Source organism: Haemaphysalis longicornis, unplaced genomic scaffold, assembly GCF_048455015.1.
Source record: "Haemaphysalis longicornis isolate Haplotype H1 unplaced genomic scaffold, Haemaphysalis longicornis Haplotype H1 scaffold_4, whole genome shotgun sequence".
NCBI lineage: Eukaryota > Metazoa > Arthropoda > Arachnida > Ixodida > Ixodidae > Haemaphysalis > Haemaphysalis longicornis.
In genome coordinates, this window is record NW_027526361.1 from 221,699,316 (window position 1) to 221,720,388 (window position 21,073).

General features: G+C 46.9%; 1 protein-coding gene across 1 annotated transcript in view; it reads left to right on the top strand.

The window, feature by feature from the left end:
* Positions 1-11,555: 11,555 nt before the first annotated feature.
* The window catches only part of LOC144180231 (gamma-secretase subunit Aph-1-like), a 36,345-nt gene continuing 26,827 nt past the window's right edge, over positions 11,556-21,073 (top strand). Inside the window, exons 1-2 of the mRNA XM_077708610.1 lie at positions 11,556-11,777; positions 15,307-15,799. Of these exons, the coding sequence (XP_077564736.1) occupies positions 11,556-11,777; positions 15,307-15,799 (715 nt within the window). The remainder of the gene's footprint in view (positions 11,778-15,306; positions 15,800-21,073) is intronic.

The window sequence follows — 21,073 nt, forward strand, 5'->3', positions numbered from 1 at the left end:
GCTGCCATAGAAAGTAGTTGAATCAAACGCGAAGAAAGCCCGGCTGTGACTGTGAACACTATCTCTAACCACACCGGTACGTTACAGGATCAACGGGCAGCTCCGTAACCCTGCGCCACGAGGCGAAATGTGCACTTTCTAAATAGGGAGAGCGCGTTTTTGCTACGGCGTGATAAAGTGTCCTGTTGTAAAAGAATGCCACCAGATGAGCCGCACTCCATCAGTATATGCCGATGGCGCTCACCGTGATTTCAACGCACACAACGCTGCCTTTTAGATGCGATGCTGAGAGCATCTCTTGTCTGCGGCCCTATCCTTGCTGCGTGCGTCCGTTGTTGTTGTCCGCAGCCACACACCCCCTCTCCTCTCCGATAGCGAACACGCTCTCGCGAGGGCATTGGATTGGATTGAATTGGATTGGCTTGGCTTGGCTTGACCTGGATTGGATTTGGATTAGATTTGGATTGGATTGGAAAAAAGTGGACTGTGTTGGATTGTGTTCCGTCATAGCCGCGGCACTCTCTCTCTCTCCGCGGTCTCCTCTCCTTTGGGCGCGCTGCGCATATAACCGGCGTGCCGCGCTCCGGCGGCCTTTCGGTCGACGGTTGCTCTCCGCTTGCGCTTGAACGCCCCTCAGCGTCGCATCACACCAGGGTTCCCGCGAGGGGAGGTGGGCGTAATTTTTTATCCATAGTAGTCTGTTTTCTTCTCTCGAATCATTACAAATGGCGTTCGTTCGCACCACGTGTATTTGGTGTCCTCCTTTCTTTGTTTGTTAAATGAGCCACTATCAAAGATATGCTTTATAATTAAAGTTTGTCATTTAATCTGAAGTATATTGTCCACTTTCTTGTGCTTGCAAGATCTTAAAATGAATATATACCGAATCTACTATGTACTTATTTAATAATCGAGCCTGGTTTATGGAAGGCCGGTGGTCTACTAAGGGCGGTGTCCAAGCTGAAATATTAAGCTTTTTATGTTTGAAGAAAACTCGCCATTCATTTGTTTTTGCTCGATGTATTTTTGCAAAAAACAGATCAACCCAGCACCTTAAAGCAAAAATGGTGACACAACAACAAATATGACACGAATAGCCTTTTCTTGTTTTAGGCTTGGTTCTTTATGTATGTCCGCTTTCTTAACAACAGATGTTTCAACCCAAATCTGATACGATTTGCATGAACCGGTTCAGTATGGTTGCTTAAAGAAGGCGGATTAAAGCACCTAAATCTATACTTGCTGCCCGCACTTCTCCTGTGTTGATGTTTCTTGGTATTGATTTTCGGTACTCTTTATTTTTTTCTCAGAATGCGGCATACTCGTGAGGATGTGGTAGTCTGGAATCAGCTTTCATGTTCAACTTGTCACGAAAAAAGAGTTGGCCGCACGAACAAGGTTGATTCCACTACCGGTGGATTTTGCCGTCTAAAACGACCAGCTGAAAAGTTATGGTAACCGCGATGACCATAATCACTCAGCGTGTGCAAACACAGACCCGCGCACACACACACGCAGAAACACACACACACGCACGCAGAAACACACACAAACACAGACACACGGACACACATAAACATTGTTGCACCAACTGTTATTCACAAAGCCATTCTGAGGGCCCCTGAGTGATATTTCCGCACCTACTGCGCATTTTATACAAGTACACTAACTGCGGAAATAACACCGGTATGAATACCCAGGCGAACTAATTGAGGCCGAACTATACAGAACTCACGGCGCTAGGCCTGAATACATACCACATACCCCCAACCCTAAACGAACTCTCTGACCCTTGGCACACAGGCGATAATACGGGAATACTGGGCGTCTGTCGAAAGGTCGGGGTGAAAATGACACTCACCTGGCGAGCAAGGAAACCGGGTGTAACCACGTCGTTGTTTACACCGATGCGAAGGTAACCTCTCTTGAAGTCCAATAATGCGGCATGACAAATAGTGCTTTCTGGGACAAAGGAAACCAAAGCACATCCAGCAAACCACAAGAACCAGGGGCTCTGGCCCCGGCCGCAGCTGTTGCCGCTCATCTAATCCGGGCTGTCCTTTTGGCGGGCACGAAGCCTCATCTGGCGTCAGGATGATAAAGCACCCGCGGCGCCTCTCTGGGCGCGGCCAGAGATCCGCTGAATAATTGCAGCGGCTACTGTACGTCCGTGTGTGGCTGCCAAGACTGCCACCTACGAAGCGACCGGTCGAGCGGCGCACCATCTTACACTGGCAGGATATTTATCTTTGCAGAAGCCCTTTCTTTGGACATCAGCGTTCTGTCTGGCGTGGCTTGTTTCCTGTTTTCCGGCTGAAGGTTTTACTTGCGTAGTGCTTGTTTTTTACTTGGTTAGCGTTATTTTACCTCAGGCAGGGCACTAGCGTACTTGATACCGCTGGGGTCGTGTTCAGCGGTTATCTGGATGGCTCTCCTTTTCTTGGTCAGTGACAGCTGTGGGGAGGAGCGAGGCTGAGCCTGAGGGACTGCCTTTGGCTGCGCTACGCGGCCTGGCAGAGAGAAAACGATGTGGTGCTGGCAAAGCAAGTGCTCTCCTAATCTGTAAGGCAGCAGATGGCATGCTACTCACGCCCATTACAGCGGGAACATTGGGTGTGCGCGTAAAGTTTCTTTTCCACGTTATTGGGCAATGTATTCGTGTAACCCTGAAAGAAAAACACTGCAAGAGACGGTGAGCAGTACCTGTTTTACATGATTGCTCTTACTTCTTTGTAAGGTGACCCCGGTTTTACAAACGTGGGTTATAATCCCTCAAACACTACTAATCTTCTTGGCATGTTAAAGGAGTACTGACACGAAATTTCTCGCTTTCAGTTTTTATGCTGTAAAGAATACCTATTGGCCCAGTAATTACGAAAATCGAACCGAAAGCCGTCAGCCGCCAACACAGAATTAATTATAGCGCGTTTATTGCAACCAATTTCAAATTTGGTTGCCGCGCGGGAAAATGGCCGTTCGAAGGCCAGCCTGCAAGCGGGCAGCCTTACGTCACGGTCTCACCCGTGACGTCAGGAACGTTTTTCTTTCCTCCATGCGTTCGCCGCATCGTCTGCTACGATTGCACATGGTCCGCGACTCGCCCGCGCAGTCGACATGTCGTCTGAATCTTCAGACTCGGATGAGTCACTGCCACCCGACAGACAGAACAACTTTATTTGGCCAGGCGATTAGGCCGGCGATGTCTTTGCCGTCGTCCGTTTTTTAATATCACTGCGGCTCGAACCGGCGCAGACCGTGATAGCAACAGCTTGTCGCCACTCTTCTAATCAATCTGATCACGAAAAAGAAGCTCTACATGCGAGAAACTAGATGTTAGTGTGTTGAAAATTGTGCTAGGAGTTGTTATCAGCGCTGAATTTAAAAGTGGCGTTCAGATATGTGCCGCGATGGTAAGCCTACGCTGACCAGCAGCGGAGGTTCGGCGTTCCGACCCAGCACTGTCGGCACCACGGTGCGGCGAGCGGTCGAAAGATGGCGCCACCTGCGCGCTAGAATTAAAGGGGCACTGACACAAAAATTTTGCATCTTGTTTTTGTTGCGATAAGTAGCTAGTGACCTACTTATAACCTGTAGAAACCTCATTTGCTTGAGCGTGCGACGGTTCTTTAATTAGAGGCATTTTCAATGCGGCCAGTCGCAGTTTCGGTTTCAGCGAGTGCCGCGAAACGATGGATTTTGTGGATTTTGTGTGAACAAAGCTGACCACGTGACCGTCGGAGGGATATCACAGAGCAGAGCCGCCGTAGCACTGTCGAATCCGCATCGACGGCAGTTTCTGCGAATGCCCCCACGTACTGATCTCGTGAGGCGCTTAATTAAAACGCGACCGTGGATGTGACGCAGGCGCTGCGAGTGCAAATGCTACCGCGGCTAAAGAACGACGCACGACGCTCGAGACGGTGGGTGGCAAGACGCGCGCTGGGAGCAGCCGGCCGGTCTGCCTACAGGTCCGCCTACAGATGTGTTCGGCTCAGCACTGCGGCGGATATTCGAGTGCCGCTCTCGTAAGCGGCGCAGATGACAATTTTTAATGCAACCCGCCATCGCATCATTAACTCCTTTCTCACCTAAGCCACCATGGTCGGGACTTGGGGACAATTTCGTGCAGCGGTAACAAGCTATCACTCGAGCTACCTGCGCCGGCCTGGGCCACTTCGCGGCCGTGGCCGCCGCCTGCACAGCGACCGTGCGGCTAGCTCAGTGAGCTTTTCGTGCCTCCGGCGCGTTTTCGCATCCAATGGTAATAAACAGTAATAGAAACAGAGTGCCTGGAATCGCTGTAGAACTTTGGTCGCGGCCAGCTGCCCGATTAGCTGACGAAATCACGGCGCCTCCGCCGCCAACGATCGGGTCGTTCGTTCTCGAGAGCAGAAGCTCCGCCCTCCGGCCCTCCGATTGGAGCGGCGAGCCGCGCGAGCCGGCGCAAAACGCCGGTAGTGCGGAAGCGGCAAACACAAACTCGTGACGTGTTTGGATGTTGTTTATTTACAATTGCGCGTGGTCCTCTGCTGGCTGCTCGGTTGCGTTTCGCACACTTCAAAACTGATTTTAAATATGTTCTAGGCTGTATTCGCCGCTGATATTTTGCAGATGATGTATGTGTGTTCCCACCAATCTATCTCCGAAGTTATCTCGCCTTCAAAATTTTGTGTCAGTGCCCCTTTAAAACAGGCCGCGGCAGATGTCTTGGTCACCGATCGCAGAAACGGAAATTATTGCCAAAATAAAGCTTCATATGCGAAAAAGGGGATGATAGTGTGGTGAAAAGTGGTGTAAGGGATGGTCATTCGCAGTTGTACAGATAACAGCGATCAAATAGTCGCCACGATACTAAGTTCCCAACACCCAAGGTGACCCGTGCAACCCCGAGCCCGCTGGCTTGGGCGACAGTTCTTGCGGCCGCCGGCGTGCACGAACTCCACGAAGTCCACATTTAGCGCTGCATGTCGTCGCGTGGAAAATAATGCACCTTGGCGTCGTCGTCGATTTGCTCGGGCAGGCTTCCACGAGCAGTACTTCGCATACCGCGAGCTTGCCATAGCACAACTTGGGCGAGCTCGGTGACGCGCACCGCCGCATCGCCGCGGTGCCCGTCGACATCGCGCACCACGCCGTTTTCGGCACCAGTGCCGAACACCATGCGCCGGAAACGAACTGAAGAGCAAAGACGTCGAACACGCAACGTTTACAAGCATTGCTCACACAGCTACGCCCACGTCTCCTGCCCAAACGAATACCACCGACAACAGCAGCGCAGGATATCGTTTCCGGTTCTGAAAACGATTATATGACGTCACCCTGAACCGGCCAGACACGTAGGCCAATGTTTCGTCACGCCGATAGCGATTGCGCTAGTGCTGCCGATTTGTGGAAGCTCGCGGCCTGGGCAATCAAAATCGATTTTAGATGTGATTCCGGCCTCGGATCGCTGCAAAAATTTCTGTGAGGCATCTGTACAAACTACTGAATCCAATTATATCATTTTTTAGGTATCAAAATTTGGTGTCAGTACTCCTCTAACGCTTCTCTAGAACAAAACTTGCCCCCCAAAATACGCCTGTGCTCGGGCATGCACAAAGTTGCACACACGAAAGTGTGGGGTCCTGGTACACCGTGGCTGCCAATGCAGATATGAAATTTTTTCCACGAGGGTGGGAATGAAGCTTTCTACAAGTAAAGGGCGCGCAGAGAGACTTGACTAGCCTAAATAACTTGAAACAACTCCCATAGGCGCTTTGCTTCATATTTGTGGACTAGCCAGGACTAGCCGCTGGTGCTTTCCGTCAGCGTACACATCGATTTCTCGGGCTCCCTTGCTATTGTACTGGAGAGCACAGTAATTCTTTTAGCAAGCTTGTATCGATTTTAGAGGTTAATTGGGTTAAAATGGCAGAACCGGTGACCATTGGAATCGCTCAGGGGTGAGAATGTGCGGGGACTGTGGAGGATGAAGAGTATCCGAGGCCAGTTGTATTCTTTGCTGAATGTTCCATTGCGAAAAACCACGACGACAACAGGTTATATACACGACACATTGCGTAACTTTCAACTAACTGCATTATGCAGTAAACTCCAGTTAATGCATTCTTAGGGACCGTAAAAAATGTGTTGATATTACCAGAAATTCGTCTTAAGAGGGCGGGTTTTGCGCTGTGCACGTTGCAAGGCAGCAAAAGGGTTGTTTGTCCTCACCATAAAATTTGCCTTAACCGAGTTCGTCTTAATGAGATGCGCTACTATATTAAAGAAAAACAGTTAAACCTCGTTATAACGAAATTGAACGGGTACCGCGATTTGCTCGCTATTACCAATATTTCGTTGTAGCCGTAGCGGGCATTTACTGCAAATATTTCGCACAGTAGTTACCCTAAACAGATAGGATAGCGGGTGAAATGGGATCTCGCCACATGGCGGTAGACTCTATATGGCAGTTTAACTGTATATAGATAAACATAAGGGTGCTCCTTCTAAATGCCTTACGATACTTCTGGGGCACCTTTCACCCCCGTTTTCGTTGTCTCCATAAAGACTGGGTTGTCTCAGAAAATACAAATCTGTCTACCTAGTGACAGGAAGAGTGTGTTCACACACACACACACACACACACACACACAAATCACAGGCTCGGGCAATTTCATCGGCATCTATGATCTCTCAAGTTATCAGACATTATTTTTGGCTATGACGCCACACTCAAAAACAAAGGGGGTGGGTACACAGTCACGACCAATGGCATGCTCACGGACTTGACAATTTATACAACGCCCCATCTTCCCAGCGTACGACTTGCTAAAGGACAACGAAATGACGCAGGCAACAAACGTCACCACCACCACCACCACCACCATCATCATCATCATCATCATAATTATCAGCCTACTCAAGTCCATTGCCGAACGAAGGCCTCTCCCATTGACCTCCGACTACTCCTGTCCTGCGCTGCTCGAGTCCCGAGTTTACCCCCGAATTCCCTCACTTCATCTCTCCACCGGAATAATGGCCTTCCCCTTCTTCTAGACCAATCTTTTGGTATCCACTCCATTACCGTAATTGTCCACCGGTTGTCGGTTCATCTCATTACAAGGCCAGCCAAAGTCCGTTTCTTTTTCTTTATTTGGACTGTGATATCCTCTATTCTACTTTGTTCTCTGATCCAGGTAGCCCGTTACTTGTCCCTAACATGATTCCTAACATGATTCGTTCCATAGCCAGTTGAGCCGCCTTAACTTTGCTTTCAAGTTGTTAAGTTAGGCACCAAGTTTCCGCTCCATATGTCATATCCGGCAGAATGCACTAGTTGGATATTTTTCTTTTGAATTACAGAGGTAGCTTACTTTTTATTATTTGGGAGTAATTGCCGAGTGCTCCCTAACCCACACCTATTCTGCGCCGGATTTCTCTCTCGTGGTTGGGGTCAGCACTAAGCATTTCTCCGAGGTAGCTATACTCTTTTACTTCTTTTAGCGTTTCGTTTCTTGGGCTGAGGCGGACGTAATTGACATGCTTATTCCTCATTAATTTAGATTTACTCTTATTTATTTTTAGCCACACGGCCGTGCTTTCTGATTGTAGTTGCTCAAGCATTGTTCGCACGTGTTCTGCGGTCTCACTCAGCAATACTGTGTCGTCTGCAAACCTCAGATGGCTCAAGTTGTCCCCGTTTATCCTTACTCCTATGTTTTCCCAGTAAAGCTTTCTAAATAGCCCCTTCTCACAAGCTGCGAATAGTTTTGGCGAGGTGGTATCCCCCTGTCTTACTCCCTTTCGGATCGGGAACTTATCGCTTTTCTTGTGGAGGCTTATCCTGCTCGTGCATTCCTTATATATGTCTTCTAGAAGTCTTATGTAGGTCTTCTCTATTCCCTGATATTCTAGTGCTTCTAAAACGGCAGCGGTGAGTACGGAATCCAACGCTTTCTCATAGTCTATGAATGCCATGTAAATGCGTTTAGTGTATTCTGCGGATTTTTCTATTACTTGACTGACAACATGTATGTCATGCATGGTCGAGTACCCTTTCCTAAACCCAACCTTCTCTCTGGGTTGTTGGAAATCCAGGCTGTCACCAATGCGGCTAACTATAACTTTGGTAAAATGCTTGTACACAAGAGTAGGCTGATGGGTGTCTAATTCTTGAGGTTCTTGTCATCTCCATTCTTATGAATCATACTAATGTTGGCGTTTTTCCAGGCTATGGGCACTTTCTGACTTTTCAAGCATTCCGAAAATAGTACAGCAAGCTTTTCTAGCAGAATATCTCCTACCTTCTTTAAAAGGCTCACGGTTATGCCGTCGTCACCCGGAGACCTTCCTCTTTTCGTGCCTTTGAGAGCCTTTTATACCTCCTCTTTAATTACTAGTGGGACATCGTAAGTTCAGCTTGTCCTCTCAGTAGTTTTCCTTCGCCTAACGTCACTGGCATACAGCCTGGTGTAGAATCATTCTGCTACTTTCGTTATCTGGTCCCAGTTGTCCGTCTGTTACTCTGTCTGCAACGGCTCGCTTTCTCTTAGTTGCTTTTAAGTCTTTTCCTATTTGCAGCGTTTCCTCGATCACTGCCATGTTATATGCACGAATGTCGTTTGTTTTACTTCTGTCAATCAGTTTCGGGAGCTCGGCTAATTCAATTCAATTTGATCTGCCGTAGTTGACAATTTTATATTCTACGTTTGGCAATTCGTTTCCTTAGTTTTTCAGTTTGTTCTCTACATGTTGCTTCTTGCACATCTACTGCTTATTGACGGACTGCCGATATTAGGTTGTCATTTAGCCGTTTTACACTGACCTCGTCCAGCTCATCTAGAAGCGCAAATTTGTTTTAGAGAGAGAGTTATTTTAAACTTCTACGACCTCGCTATGAATGACTCTATGCGGGGTTTCTTAGTGTTCGCGAGTTTTCTCCTTTCTCTTTAGATTTTTCGTTTTAGCTGCAACTAAATGATCCTATGATCGCTGTTCCGAATCTTATTTAGCACCTCTACATGTAGCGCGATACCTGGATTGTCAATTAAAATCAAGTAAATTTCGTTTTTTGGTGCACCATCGGGACTACTTCATGTCCTTTCCTACTCTTTCGTTTCTAGAAGAATGTGTTCACCAACCTCATGTTATTTCTCTCTGCAGGTTATTTATCTCTCCTCAACTGTTTCGATTGTCTATTCCAAAGTTTCCCAATGACCTTTCTCCCATTTGCTTCCTACCGACCTTTGCGTTAAATTCTCCCATCGCAATCGTGAACTGTGTTGTTGCCTTATTATAGTTCATTCGACATCCCCGTAAAAGCTGTCTATGGCTTCATCCTCATAGCTCGTTGTTGGCGCATAGGCCTGTACTCTTTTTAACCTGCATCGCTTGTTTAGCTTGATCACAACCGCCGCAAATCTCCCGCAAATGCTGAAATATTCTTCCACGTTTCCTTCTATTTCTGTCTGGAATAAAAATTCCACCCCGTGACCTTTCTTCTCTTTGGCTCCACAGTAGCTCACTAGCGGGCCTTTCGAGTGGGAAATGCCCGCTAGGGAGTTCCATGAAGCCTTCTCATGTCCTTCTAACTTCGTTTAACCCTATAATATCCCACGTAATGTCCGAGAGCTCCTCCAGTAATACAGCTAAGCTTCCCTCGTTAGGAAGAGTGCGTGCGTTGAACCTTGGCAGTGTCAAGTTCCGATAGTGGCCTGTCCGTCCGGACCCAGAGATTTTTACCACCCTCTGCTGTATCGCTATTCTGACCGCCGCCGTGGACAGGTGCTCTACAGCTGCTAGGGACTGAGGGCCGAGAGCTCGGTGGTTCAGTCATGGGAGGTGGCGGCCATCTGTACACCAGGGTGGCCAGATTCTTCTTTGATGAGGAAGTGCTGCTTGTGTCCCTAATAGCCTTCCTATCATGGTTGAACCTTTCTAGGGCAGCCTTTTAGGTATCCGGGATGATGGTTACTTCCGGAGCAGGCACCACTCCATACCTGACTGGGTACGGCACAGAGCCAGACGAAAGAGAGAGAAAAGGAGAGAGAAAACCTCACACAATGCAAAAATTTACCCTCATGCTTATTTTAACATGCTGGATGCTGCAAGCTTAATGTTTGGATTGCATGATTCCACTGGATCCCTCCAGAAAGAGCACTTGGATATATACGGGGAATAGTACTGAGATGGCCAGGTAGGCCCTCGTTACAGCAGGCGCGAGTACAGGAGTGAGTTTGTTGGTTGGTTTCTTTGTATCGTAGCAAATAATTATGTAGGGGGATATGGCCCAAACTGGAAAAAGTGGACCAGAACCTAGGTTACATTAGATAACAAAAAGTTAGGAAAGGGCAAGAGAACAAAAAATGCCTTCGAATGTAAATGTGTGATCAGAAAGAAGGAATAGCAAATGTGAATAAATAGCATATTACGAGGAGATATACATCGGATAAACTTTTATTTGAAGCAAGCGCTGATGCTGGGGCGCCCACACGGCGCGGAAAACGAGCCTGTCCGCGCAACGAATGGTACGCATAACTGTTATTAATGTTCACCGTCTTTTTCACCCTAAAAGCCTACTTCGAATGTATTTTATATATATTTCAATTCACTTCACTTCAATTTATTGTTCTTTGTGGCGCTACAAAACACGCAGAAACTGTTTGTACCCATAGCCAGCGGCTAGAAGGGGTCCAATAAAAAATGTAAGAATTGCAGACAACACATGTCAGTACACATGGTCGACAGTAAACATATAAAAACGTTACAAGGCACTCTAAACACTCGTTAGAGTACAGATTTCTTGAATCAATACAATTCTATAAGCTCATGAAATAAACAAGACCACATTAAATTTTTACCAGCAACTTACAACGGCAATGGTATATGTCACTCAGGTTACAATGAATGCATCATATCAAAATACAAGAATCACATAAAATTCAATTGGTTACCACACTATATAAGAAGTAGACGTCATTCGATAACGGGGGTATAAGTATGGAAGTACGTGCAAATAATAGCTGCAAGCATGAATTCAAAGTGCGTCATTCATTTTAAGGTGGCGCGTTTATATTGAAACAGAAAAATTGTTAGCAACTTTTACGTCATGCAGCAGGCTGTTCCAGATCTTTACCCCAGTAAATTTCAACATACGTTCACCGTAAACGTTTCTTTTTACGGCTAAGTTAAAATTTCCGTAGATACGGCCCCGTGTTGCGAGTGCATGCAGGAATATTAAGGGCGGACACGTCGAATGGAAGGTTATTTCTTATTATGTTGTGGATGCATTCAGCAGTTTTTTTTCTCACGAAGGAGATGAAATGGTAAGACCGTAGTTCAGTAAACAGCGTTTTGGTGGGTCGAGAGCAGCCAGAAAGCGTAGTTATTCCAAGAGCAAGAGCTCGTTCGTTCGCTCGTCTCAGGCGCTCATAACCCTGAGCACAGATTCTCTCAGCGCCATTTTGCTGGCCAATGCCCCTGAGTGGGTAATGCCAATCTTCTGTCAACACCACAACTGTATTTCACAACAAGAAAGACGAAGAATAATAAGGAGGAGATGAAGAAGAAGCGGAATGGCTCTGATCGAGTACGTCGGGTGCTGCCTGCTGGGCTTCGGCCCGGCCCTGTCTATGTTCCTGCTGACCGTGGCCGGTGAGCCGAGCCGCGTGATTGTATTCGTGACGGCCGCCTTTTTCTGGCTGCTGTCGCTGCTCACTGCATCGCTCGCCTGGTTCGCCCTCGTACCACTGCGCTCATACGCCGCCACGGGGGTCGCCATCGCTGTCCTCTGCCAGGCACGCAACGCATGCATTTCGCCCAATCGTACTTCTTGCTTGAGCGATTCTCAATGGTCTTACTACGTGGTCTTTCTATCATGGTTTTTCCATTCGCAAGTGTTAATAAGCTCAATTCTCCTGTCCAGAGTAATGGCGCTGGACAACAATGAGCTTACATTTTAAGTTAGCAACACTTGAACATCAGTTTTTGCACGGAAGGTGTTTAACACTATTTAAAATGATGTATTTTTCACGAGCGCGGAGGAAATTACATACCAAATGTATGTTTCATGCTGTCGACTAAAGCCATAGGCGGTCAGGAATTGGATTTTGCGGATGTTGCGTTCTGAATACGGCAATTGCTGAGGGCTTCGGACCAGTGCGGTTGCTCTTAAAGAGATGGGAACTATGAAATTTTATTAATGGGTTAAATTTCAGTTCTAATAAATATTCGAGACAGCTTCAATATTCGTACGACGGTTTAGAGTGGAAAAATTTCTCTACTTGGAGAAACCCGCAGGAACTGATCGACATTCGCAAAGTGTACTCCATCATCAATCATCATCCTGGGGATTCCTGTGGCATGTCAATGAAATTGTCTCAAGACGTTTCAGTGTAAAACATATAGACACAATACCAACTATTATTCCAGGTTATAAATGACAGTTTCAAAAAAATGTTTCACCTATCCACAATGCTGCCGCAGTTCAAGAATCCAGAAGTGGAAACTCTTAACAGAACCTGAGTATACACAAGGGACTGTGTTCTTTTCAGCAACCTTGGACTCAGACTAACCTACATATAAGGCTTTGGTCCGTTCTACAGGGTTCCTTTTTTGATCAGGCGTGTATTCACCTTCATGCAGATGACTCTGTTGTGCGTTTGCTTCTCATGCGATTGATGCTGAGTATTCGTACGCGTGAGAGAGAGAGAGAGAGAGAGAGAGAGAGAGAGAGAGAGAGAGAGAGAGAGAGAGAGAGAGAGAGAGAGAGAGAGAGAGAGAGAGAATAAATTCAACGGTGAGAGCAATGTTAGCCGAGCTGTTTCGGTTGGCTTGCTATGCCAGATGACAAAAAAAAATGCAAATGAAAAGACACCATATGATGCCCAAGGTGATTCTCAGTCACACATACATCAGTTTTTCACAAAATTCCGTCTAGCCCTGTGCTTCTCATCAACTCCAACCGAGCTTTGATTGTCCGTGAAGCCTTATCACGACCCGACCATGGGTCCAAAACAGCACTAGAGTCCCGCATCAGGTGGCCTATCCAATGATGAAGTGAGTGTCTGCCTGGGAATAATGGGCTTCGTATTATTTCGTTTATTAAAAGTACGAGTGACAAAACTGGATGTCAAATGACAGAGAACAGCTGCTTGTATTTCATCCTCTGCGCCGTTAAAATGCCAGTCGCGCACAAAATGTTCCAACTATCCGCGCTACTGCATTCCTATGGGGCTGAGCTGATAAGCTTAATTATGCCCTTCATGGGAACATACTTGAGACCGCAACTTACTATAAATACTTAGGCGTCTATCATCAAATCTGTCCAATCTGCATATAAACCACATAACGAACAATGCGAACCGTACACTGGGCTATTCACGATGTAATTTCTCTGTTATAACATTTTCGCTGAAACTACAACTGTCCAAAACTCTTATGCTCCAGAAACTTGAATACGCCGCTTCTAAATGGAACATCACTGCGAGCCGGCCTAGTTGGAACTGATTCATTTTGAAGGTAATAAACCACTCAGTTGATAGAAGGCGCTTGTCCGTGTGTTCCTTTCTTTGTCCCAGTTTCTGTGCGCTATTACCTTCAAAATCTAAATGGAACCCTGTCCTCGCATATTTAGCTGTCGAATCCGTCCGAAGCTGCTCCGCATGCCTCATCCTTCCGGAATACTATCGCACAGCTAGTGTAACGACCATGAAATCCCAGTTGCTACTACCTGATCTGTCTTTACGCCGCCGGATACAACCTTTGCGCTTATTTCACAAAATGTTTTGTCACGAGAGGCTTCACGGTTTGCTTCTATCAAGTCCATCTTTCATATCTCGTCGCTTGGATCATCGCCATAAGATTGAACTTATTCATTGTCATGTAAGTCCGTTCTATAACTCTTTTCTACCCCAACCAATCACCCATTGGAACCGCCTTTTCGAGCCGCTTGCATTAATCGGGACAATAAGTTGTTTTGATCAGCTTTGACGGCCCAGGCTTGTAAGCATACTGTATCATAAAATTTTATTTAGCGCTGTTGTGCCTTGTTGTCCTCATTTTGTTCTTGGTTTCGAGCTGTTCACACACCTCGCTTCTTTTCACTTGAATATAACTAGCCAAATTTATGCCAAATATGTACCGCATCATGAACAGTTTTGTTGCGATTTTTTGCCTTTTTATGTCCCTTAGGTGTCGTTTTTCAAATGCATATCTTTCGCTATGCTACAGAGGCTACATTGTTGTGCGTTTCTTGTGCCTCTTGACTTCATTTTGTTTTTTTGTTGTTGTTAATTCTTTATTTTGCCTTGTACACTTGTTTATCTTGTCTGCTGATTATTTTATGGTATACCTGTATCTCTTATACCCTCTTTCCTCGGGAACACCCTACTCGGGCCTCGAGGGTAACACGAAATAAATAAATAAATAAATAAATAAATAAATAAATAAATAAATAAATAAATAAATAAATAAATAAATAAATAAATAAATAAATAAATAAATAAATAAATAAATAAATAAATAAATAAATAAATAAATAAATAAATAAATAAATAAATAAATAAATAAATAAATAAATAAATAAATAAATAAATAAATAAATAAATAAACTATCTTCATTAGCGAAATGATGAACAGTGAGTTCACGTGTGGTTCAGCACCCCAGCCCAGAACTACTGGTCTCCAAGAAATTTGATATTGGTGTTAAGGCATCCATGGTGTACGTCCGCACTACAATATGTTCAAGTTTTAGGGTGAAATAATGAAGATAATCCTTACGTATTCGTGGTGCCCCAGGTCAGCAGGTAGTGCGGTATTAGGATGTAGCCTAAAATGTTTTCTGTGTTGGTCTGTAAGGGTTGCTGTGACCGACCATTTCAAGAACATCCACATTAAATAAAATGTGTCTCCAGTTGTGACACCGTTATAGCGATGTCTGCATGCTGTAGCGACTAAGTCGGAATTTAATCTGAAAGGGCACGTCTGGTTGCGCTCACAGGATAGTTTTTCTGTTCATATAAACAGTTTGCGAATATGGACAGAAATGTCAAGAATTGGAAGTTTGAATTGTAACGTGCGGATGACGTTTTAGTTCGCTCCGCGCCTGCAAACACACTAAGCAATTTTTCCCCAAGAAAACGCCCTACATATCAACGTGAAAGGGCTGAACTGCAGCGAGACATAGAAGGTCCGAAATTGTCGTCCACAGGAAGCTTGAAGTTTCTCTTACTCAAGCTCAACGTCGATTCCCTGCCGCTTTTTTTCTGCAGGCCTTTACTTTAGATGAAGTGGCAACTTTTCCTAACGAGACTGCATTGTTTGCAGGAAGGATTCCGACTGCTCTACTTCCGCGGGATGCGCAAGGCCGAGCTCTTGCTGAACGTCGTGACCGGAATGGACGAAGGTTCGCGCACTCGCGCTCGCCTGGCGTTCGCCTACACGGCTGGCCTTGGCTTCGGCGCCATGAGTGGCGTGTTCTCGCTGCTAGGCCCCCTCGCGGACGCTCTGGGACCAGGGACTACGGGGCTGCACGGAGGCTCTTCGCGTGACCTGGCTGCCGCAGCGGTCACCGCGGCCGGCTTCAGCGTCCTGCACGTCTTCTTGGCCCTGGTGTCCTTTAGCGCCCTCGACACCCACCGCTGGTCCATGCTGGCGTTCGCGCCCACGGCACACCTCGCGGCTTCAGCGGCGATGCTCTTCAGACAGAACGGTGGCAGTGCTTTCTCAGTGGTAGCCCTGTCAGCAGTGCTGTTCTCGGCATCGGTACTGGCCTTCCGCGCTGCGGGAGGGAGTGCCAGAAACGTCCGCGCGTGCTTTCGTTTGCCCTCCGTAGATGCGTGACAATAATTAATGGCTGTGCTTCCGGCAATCATTTGGCGTGCGCCTTAGTTTTTTTTCAACATCTGATTGATTGATTTTAAGGGTTTAGCGCGCCGACGCAACGCAGGCGATGAGGCGCGCCGTAGTGGAGGGCTCCGGATTAATTTTGACCACCTGGGGATCTTTAACGTGCGCCGAAATCTCGTACACACGGGCGTTCTTGCTTTTCGCCTCCATCAAAAAAGCGGCCGCCGCGGCCGGGAATCGAACCCGCGACCTCGTGCTCAGCAGCGCAACGCCTTAGCCACTGAGCCACCGCGGCGGGTTTTTTCAACATCTGACGCTTGAATTAAAAGTGTACCTTTCATACTTTCCCCAACGACGTTTCTGGCTTTCAGAGACCCAAATGCAGGTCAGATTGGATGAAAGTTTGCCTCTGTTCTTGAAACAAAAATTATTACACGTGGAAATAAAAGAAACGTTGCAATCCTTTTAAGAGGGCGAGGTGTCGCTAACTACACTAAACGAACTGAAAATATTTTTCAGTTAGAACCAAGGTGTTCTGTTCTAAAACAAAACTTTTAAAACTGGTGGAAATGCAGAGAGCGTGACACGGGAGTGTCTTAGAACAACTTTACACAAGACCCTTTTCCCAGCTCAGTCTTAGCACGTAGTCATCCAGTGTATTCCCTAACCCACTCTCGGTGAAATTACAAAATCGGTACCACTGGTCTACCTAAAAGATACATGACAATCTATTGCTAAGGTACACTTACTAAAATATAAACTGTCATATGCCAGGACCCAACCCCTCAGTCGGCATTGGAACTTTGGCAGGTGCGGCCATTCCTGGCGTGACTACGGCTCCTGAATGTTCGCACTATACAAGAACGCGAAAACTAAGAAAATTGAACTTATCGCGTTTTAGCAAAATTAAGTCACACTTCTGAACGTGTGCAAGCGGCAGCAACGCTTTACGTCTGGCGCGTCCAGAAGCGCTATTCCAGAATGCCCGAGATAGCTTGCTCCCGAGTTTCCAGCAGCTCGAGTTATCAAAGTAGTGATATCGCAGCATCCCATAAACCTCAAGCAAAACCGGCGCAATCGCGCGGAGGATGCAGGGCATTATCAGCGCGCCCAGTTGAGGCCGCTCACGTTGAAAAAACACGGCTTGTGCCGATGATGATGATGATGATGATGATGATGCTTAGTGGCTTCCCCTTTGTAACGGGGTGGCGTTGCACAGCGGCCTTAGTCGCAACGCCACTGTACAATCACCCCGATCCTGTAGATATCTAAGGACTCCTTCGCATCCATCCTCTTTTTTGAGGTCGTTGTCTCTGTTTCTTTCACTTCATTTATTATTGCCTTGGTCGTTTCCCCTGCACTTCCAGGTTTCATATACTTTGTCCTGAGCCTTCTGGTTCTTTTCCTCCACTGTGTGTCCACGCTTTTCATGTAAAGATACCGTAACACTTTGGCCGCCCATCTCTGATCATTCATATTTCTAAGTCGTTCTTCAAAACATATTTTGCTCTGTGCTTCTCTCACTTCGAAGGATGCCCATCCCATGTCTCCCTGCACTGCCTCATTTGTTGTTTTACTGTGTGCTCCTAATGCCAATCGACCTACGGCCCTCTGATGTACTTCTAGCGCTGATTGAATCTCTGATTTGACACACACTACTGCGTTACTCCCTTCCAGGTTCCTCTCACTACTTCATATCTGTTATATCCCCACAGTGCTCTGTTATTCATTATAGAGGCGTTTCTTCTTCCTTTCATTCTTAATGCTCCTCATGAGTTTTTAGATACGCCTGACCTTCGTTTAACCATATGCCCAGATACTTGTATTCCGTTATCCACGGTATTGCTGCTTTTTGGACGAATACCGATTCGTTACGGGCGTTGTCATTAAAAACTAGAACTCCCGACTTTGCTGTGCTAAACTCTAAGCCCAGTTCAGTGGCTCCTTCCCCGCAGATATCTGTGAGTTGTTGCAGACACTGTTTGCTATCTGCTAGTAGTACTATGTCATCTGCATATATCAGTCCCGGGATATGATGTACCACTTCCTGTCTTTTGCGGCTATAACATAGATTGAAACCTATTCTACTGCCTTCAAACTTTCTTTCTAGTCTAGCCATGTACAGCATGAACAGCAATGGCGACAGCGGACAACCCTGCTTTAAACCTCTATTTGTGGCTACCGGTTCCGTGCACTTTTGGTCCTCCCAGGTAATTTGCACCTCGCTCTCATTGTAAATTCCCTGCAACAGCTTTATAAAGTCCTGGCCTAATCCCTCCCGCTCAAGTATGCCCCATAGAAGTTCTCTATCTACGTTTAGAAGGCTCCCTTTATATCGAGAAATGCTATCCATAGTGGTCGCTCCTGAACCATTGACACCTCTATGCATTGGGTTAGGACAAATAAATTGTCTTCTAAGCGTCTGTCTCGTCTGAAACCATTTTGTAGTTCTCCCAGTATGCTGTTCCCCTCTATCCACGACTGTAGTTCCGCTTTTATGGCTTGCATTGCCAGCCTGTATGCCACTGAGGTAACTGTGAAAGGCCCGTACGAATTGGCATCAGCCCTGTCTCCTTTACCTTTATATATTATCTTCATCCTGCTCTTACGCCAATTGTCCGGTACTTGCGTAGTTTTTATCACTTTTTCGATTGCTCGAATCAGTTGTTTCTTGTTTTTTGGACCCAGTAGGTTGACCAGCCGTATAGGAATTTCATCCGTCCCTGTTGCCGCATTAGCTGGAACATTTTCTTCGGCTTTTTTCCAGTTAGATTCTCCAACTTTAGCTCTCCATTTGTACGCACTTCGCTTGCCCCACTCCCTGAATGCTGTAGCCCTCTCTCCGTTCTTCTGAACTTCTCTTGTATCATTGAGCGTATGTGAAAAACCGCTTCTTCCCCTTTTAGTACCTGGCCTTCGCCGTTTATGACATGACGTTGTACTTCAGTCTTTTTCCTTAGTTCCTTTACATGATTCCAAAACTTTCTCGGCACGCCTTTATCCTTCGCCCGTATATTCGAGACCCATCGCTCACTTTCTCGTTTAAGTTTTTGCTGTACAAGTTTTTGTACTTCCAGCTTCTTAAGGCGGTACCAATTTTACTTCAAAGTTATTTCCTCTGTTTGCATTCCCACTCGCTTGGCCTCCCTGTGCTCTCTCGATGCTTGCTGCCTTTGTGTTATAGCTTCCTTGATTTCCTTGTTCCACCAGCTTCTAGGTTTTCTTTTTCCTTTCCAGTAGTTGCGTTCTTTCGCGTTCCTTATCTTTCCTTGAATGAAACCAATCAGTTCGTTGTATTCCCAATCTTTCGTACGTTGTCTCTCGATTTCCGTCTCCAGGCTTTTGGCAATATTAGCCATTTGCTGATCGTTTGCTGACCATTTGCTGATCAACGTGCAGCGTCATCTAGAATCGAGTTGCAATAGACACTCCGTTGCGTAAAGCAAATAACCCAGCTATTCCTTTTAAAACTCCGGCCTGGCCCCAGCCTTATTTTAAAACTTAAATGTGTTTGCTTCCACTAAAATGTGTTTGCTATGGGGTTTCAGGGAGGCTTCTAGGCAGCTCAGCGCAAGCCCAAACCAAGTAAGCGAAAGAGGTCACTGCAGCGAAAGGAACGCGCCCTTATCCCGACTATCAGACGTCACAGGCTTTGTTTACGTGCGGACGGCTGGCGTAGTATCAGACATCGCCCCAATTTAGTGTGTCATGAGCGTGGTTCAACATTTTACGATTGCGTTTTAGATGTTGAAGGTGTGTCACCTGTCGTCGATTGTGTGTTTACTGTGTATAAACACGGCTGCCGTGGAAAAATCTTGTCATTTTGGCCGCTCCTATTGTTCGGACTAGAGCGAAGTTTTCGTTCGGGCCGACCCCCTCAACCCCCCACCCCCCCTTCCCTGCGACAGTGGCAGCATTTTACTGATGGTGGCCTGAAGACTTCATTCGTTTATTGTTTGCTGCTAAGCTTTGTTACCAGAGCATCAAATGCATGTGCCTTCGTGGCTGTGACGCCACCCCACCGGCGAAGTGGACGCCATGGCAGCCTTGGTTGGCTGGGGCTTCGGTCGCTACACCGCTCTCACGAATGGGCTGGTGTGTGTAACTGACAGGAGAATTCGGAGGACAACCGGGATAGATATTGCACGACAGAGTTGAACTTGTGATGCTTGCGTTGGCGGCTGCTGCGGCGTGATTTATTGTTAACGGTCGCCGTAGCAGGCGTATATCTATCCCGACAAAGTTTTTTCGTTAGCGCAGGAGGAATTTCAAGTCATTTTTTGTCTCTCGAAAGTACTATGCGTTGGCTGTGCAGCCATCTGGCACCCAAACCCTTTGCGACGTCTTTGAGGGGGCTTTTCCTCCATGACTGCCCAAAAGCAAGTGCTGTGTGCGCTGCGGTTTTACGCGACGGACACCTTCCACGGAAGCGTTGGTACCGCCCGCACCAGCAACCGCCCCCAGTCGACAGTCAGCCGGTGTGTGCGCGATAGGATTACTGCAGAGATGTTTTTCGCCTTTTTTAGGTGGCTCGCCGGACATGGCTTTCGCAGGTTCTACGAAGTGTTTATCCGTCTGCAGCCGGAGCGTACGCTTCAGTCCCGACCACTCGATGAAAAGGTGGTTTCCATCAAGTGGCCGTGCATCAGTTATCGTCTGCTAGCAAAACTTTCCAATGCGGCGTCGCACGACCGTGCGCTTAATTTATCGTCACTACGGCAGACGGTTTCTGTTGAGGCGTTGCGGGTCACACCATTCTTGCGAAAATTTTGCTCGCATGGTAGTATGTAATCAACGCCGTGTGTCTATTATCGGAGGTGATCTTTACGCATTTCAACAAGTTTTGTCCAGCGTCTTTGTCGTCTGGCAGGGAGAGGAGCATGCAAATCTTGCGAAGGGAAGATGTGAGATTGAAAGAAATAGCGTGACGCCAGAAAAAGGGTGAAGGTATAAAGTCCATAAAAAATAGGCTCCAACCCACGCTGGGAGGGTGGTTCGAAAGCAAAGCTTTTAATTAAACGGCACCCACAACAATTGCCCATGCGACATCACTTGAATTCACACACGTGGCTCTACAAAGAGTGAAACCAGAGATTCTTCAAGCCGCTACCTGGAATTCTGGGGGGCGGCGTCCCAAACGGGCCAGCAGCGTCGGCCACGGCCAGGCTATAGCGGCGGATGCCACCGCTGTAGCCCGGCCGCGAGTCGGGAGAAAGAAAACCGAGAGGAGCTTCTTTTGAAGGGT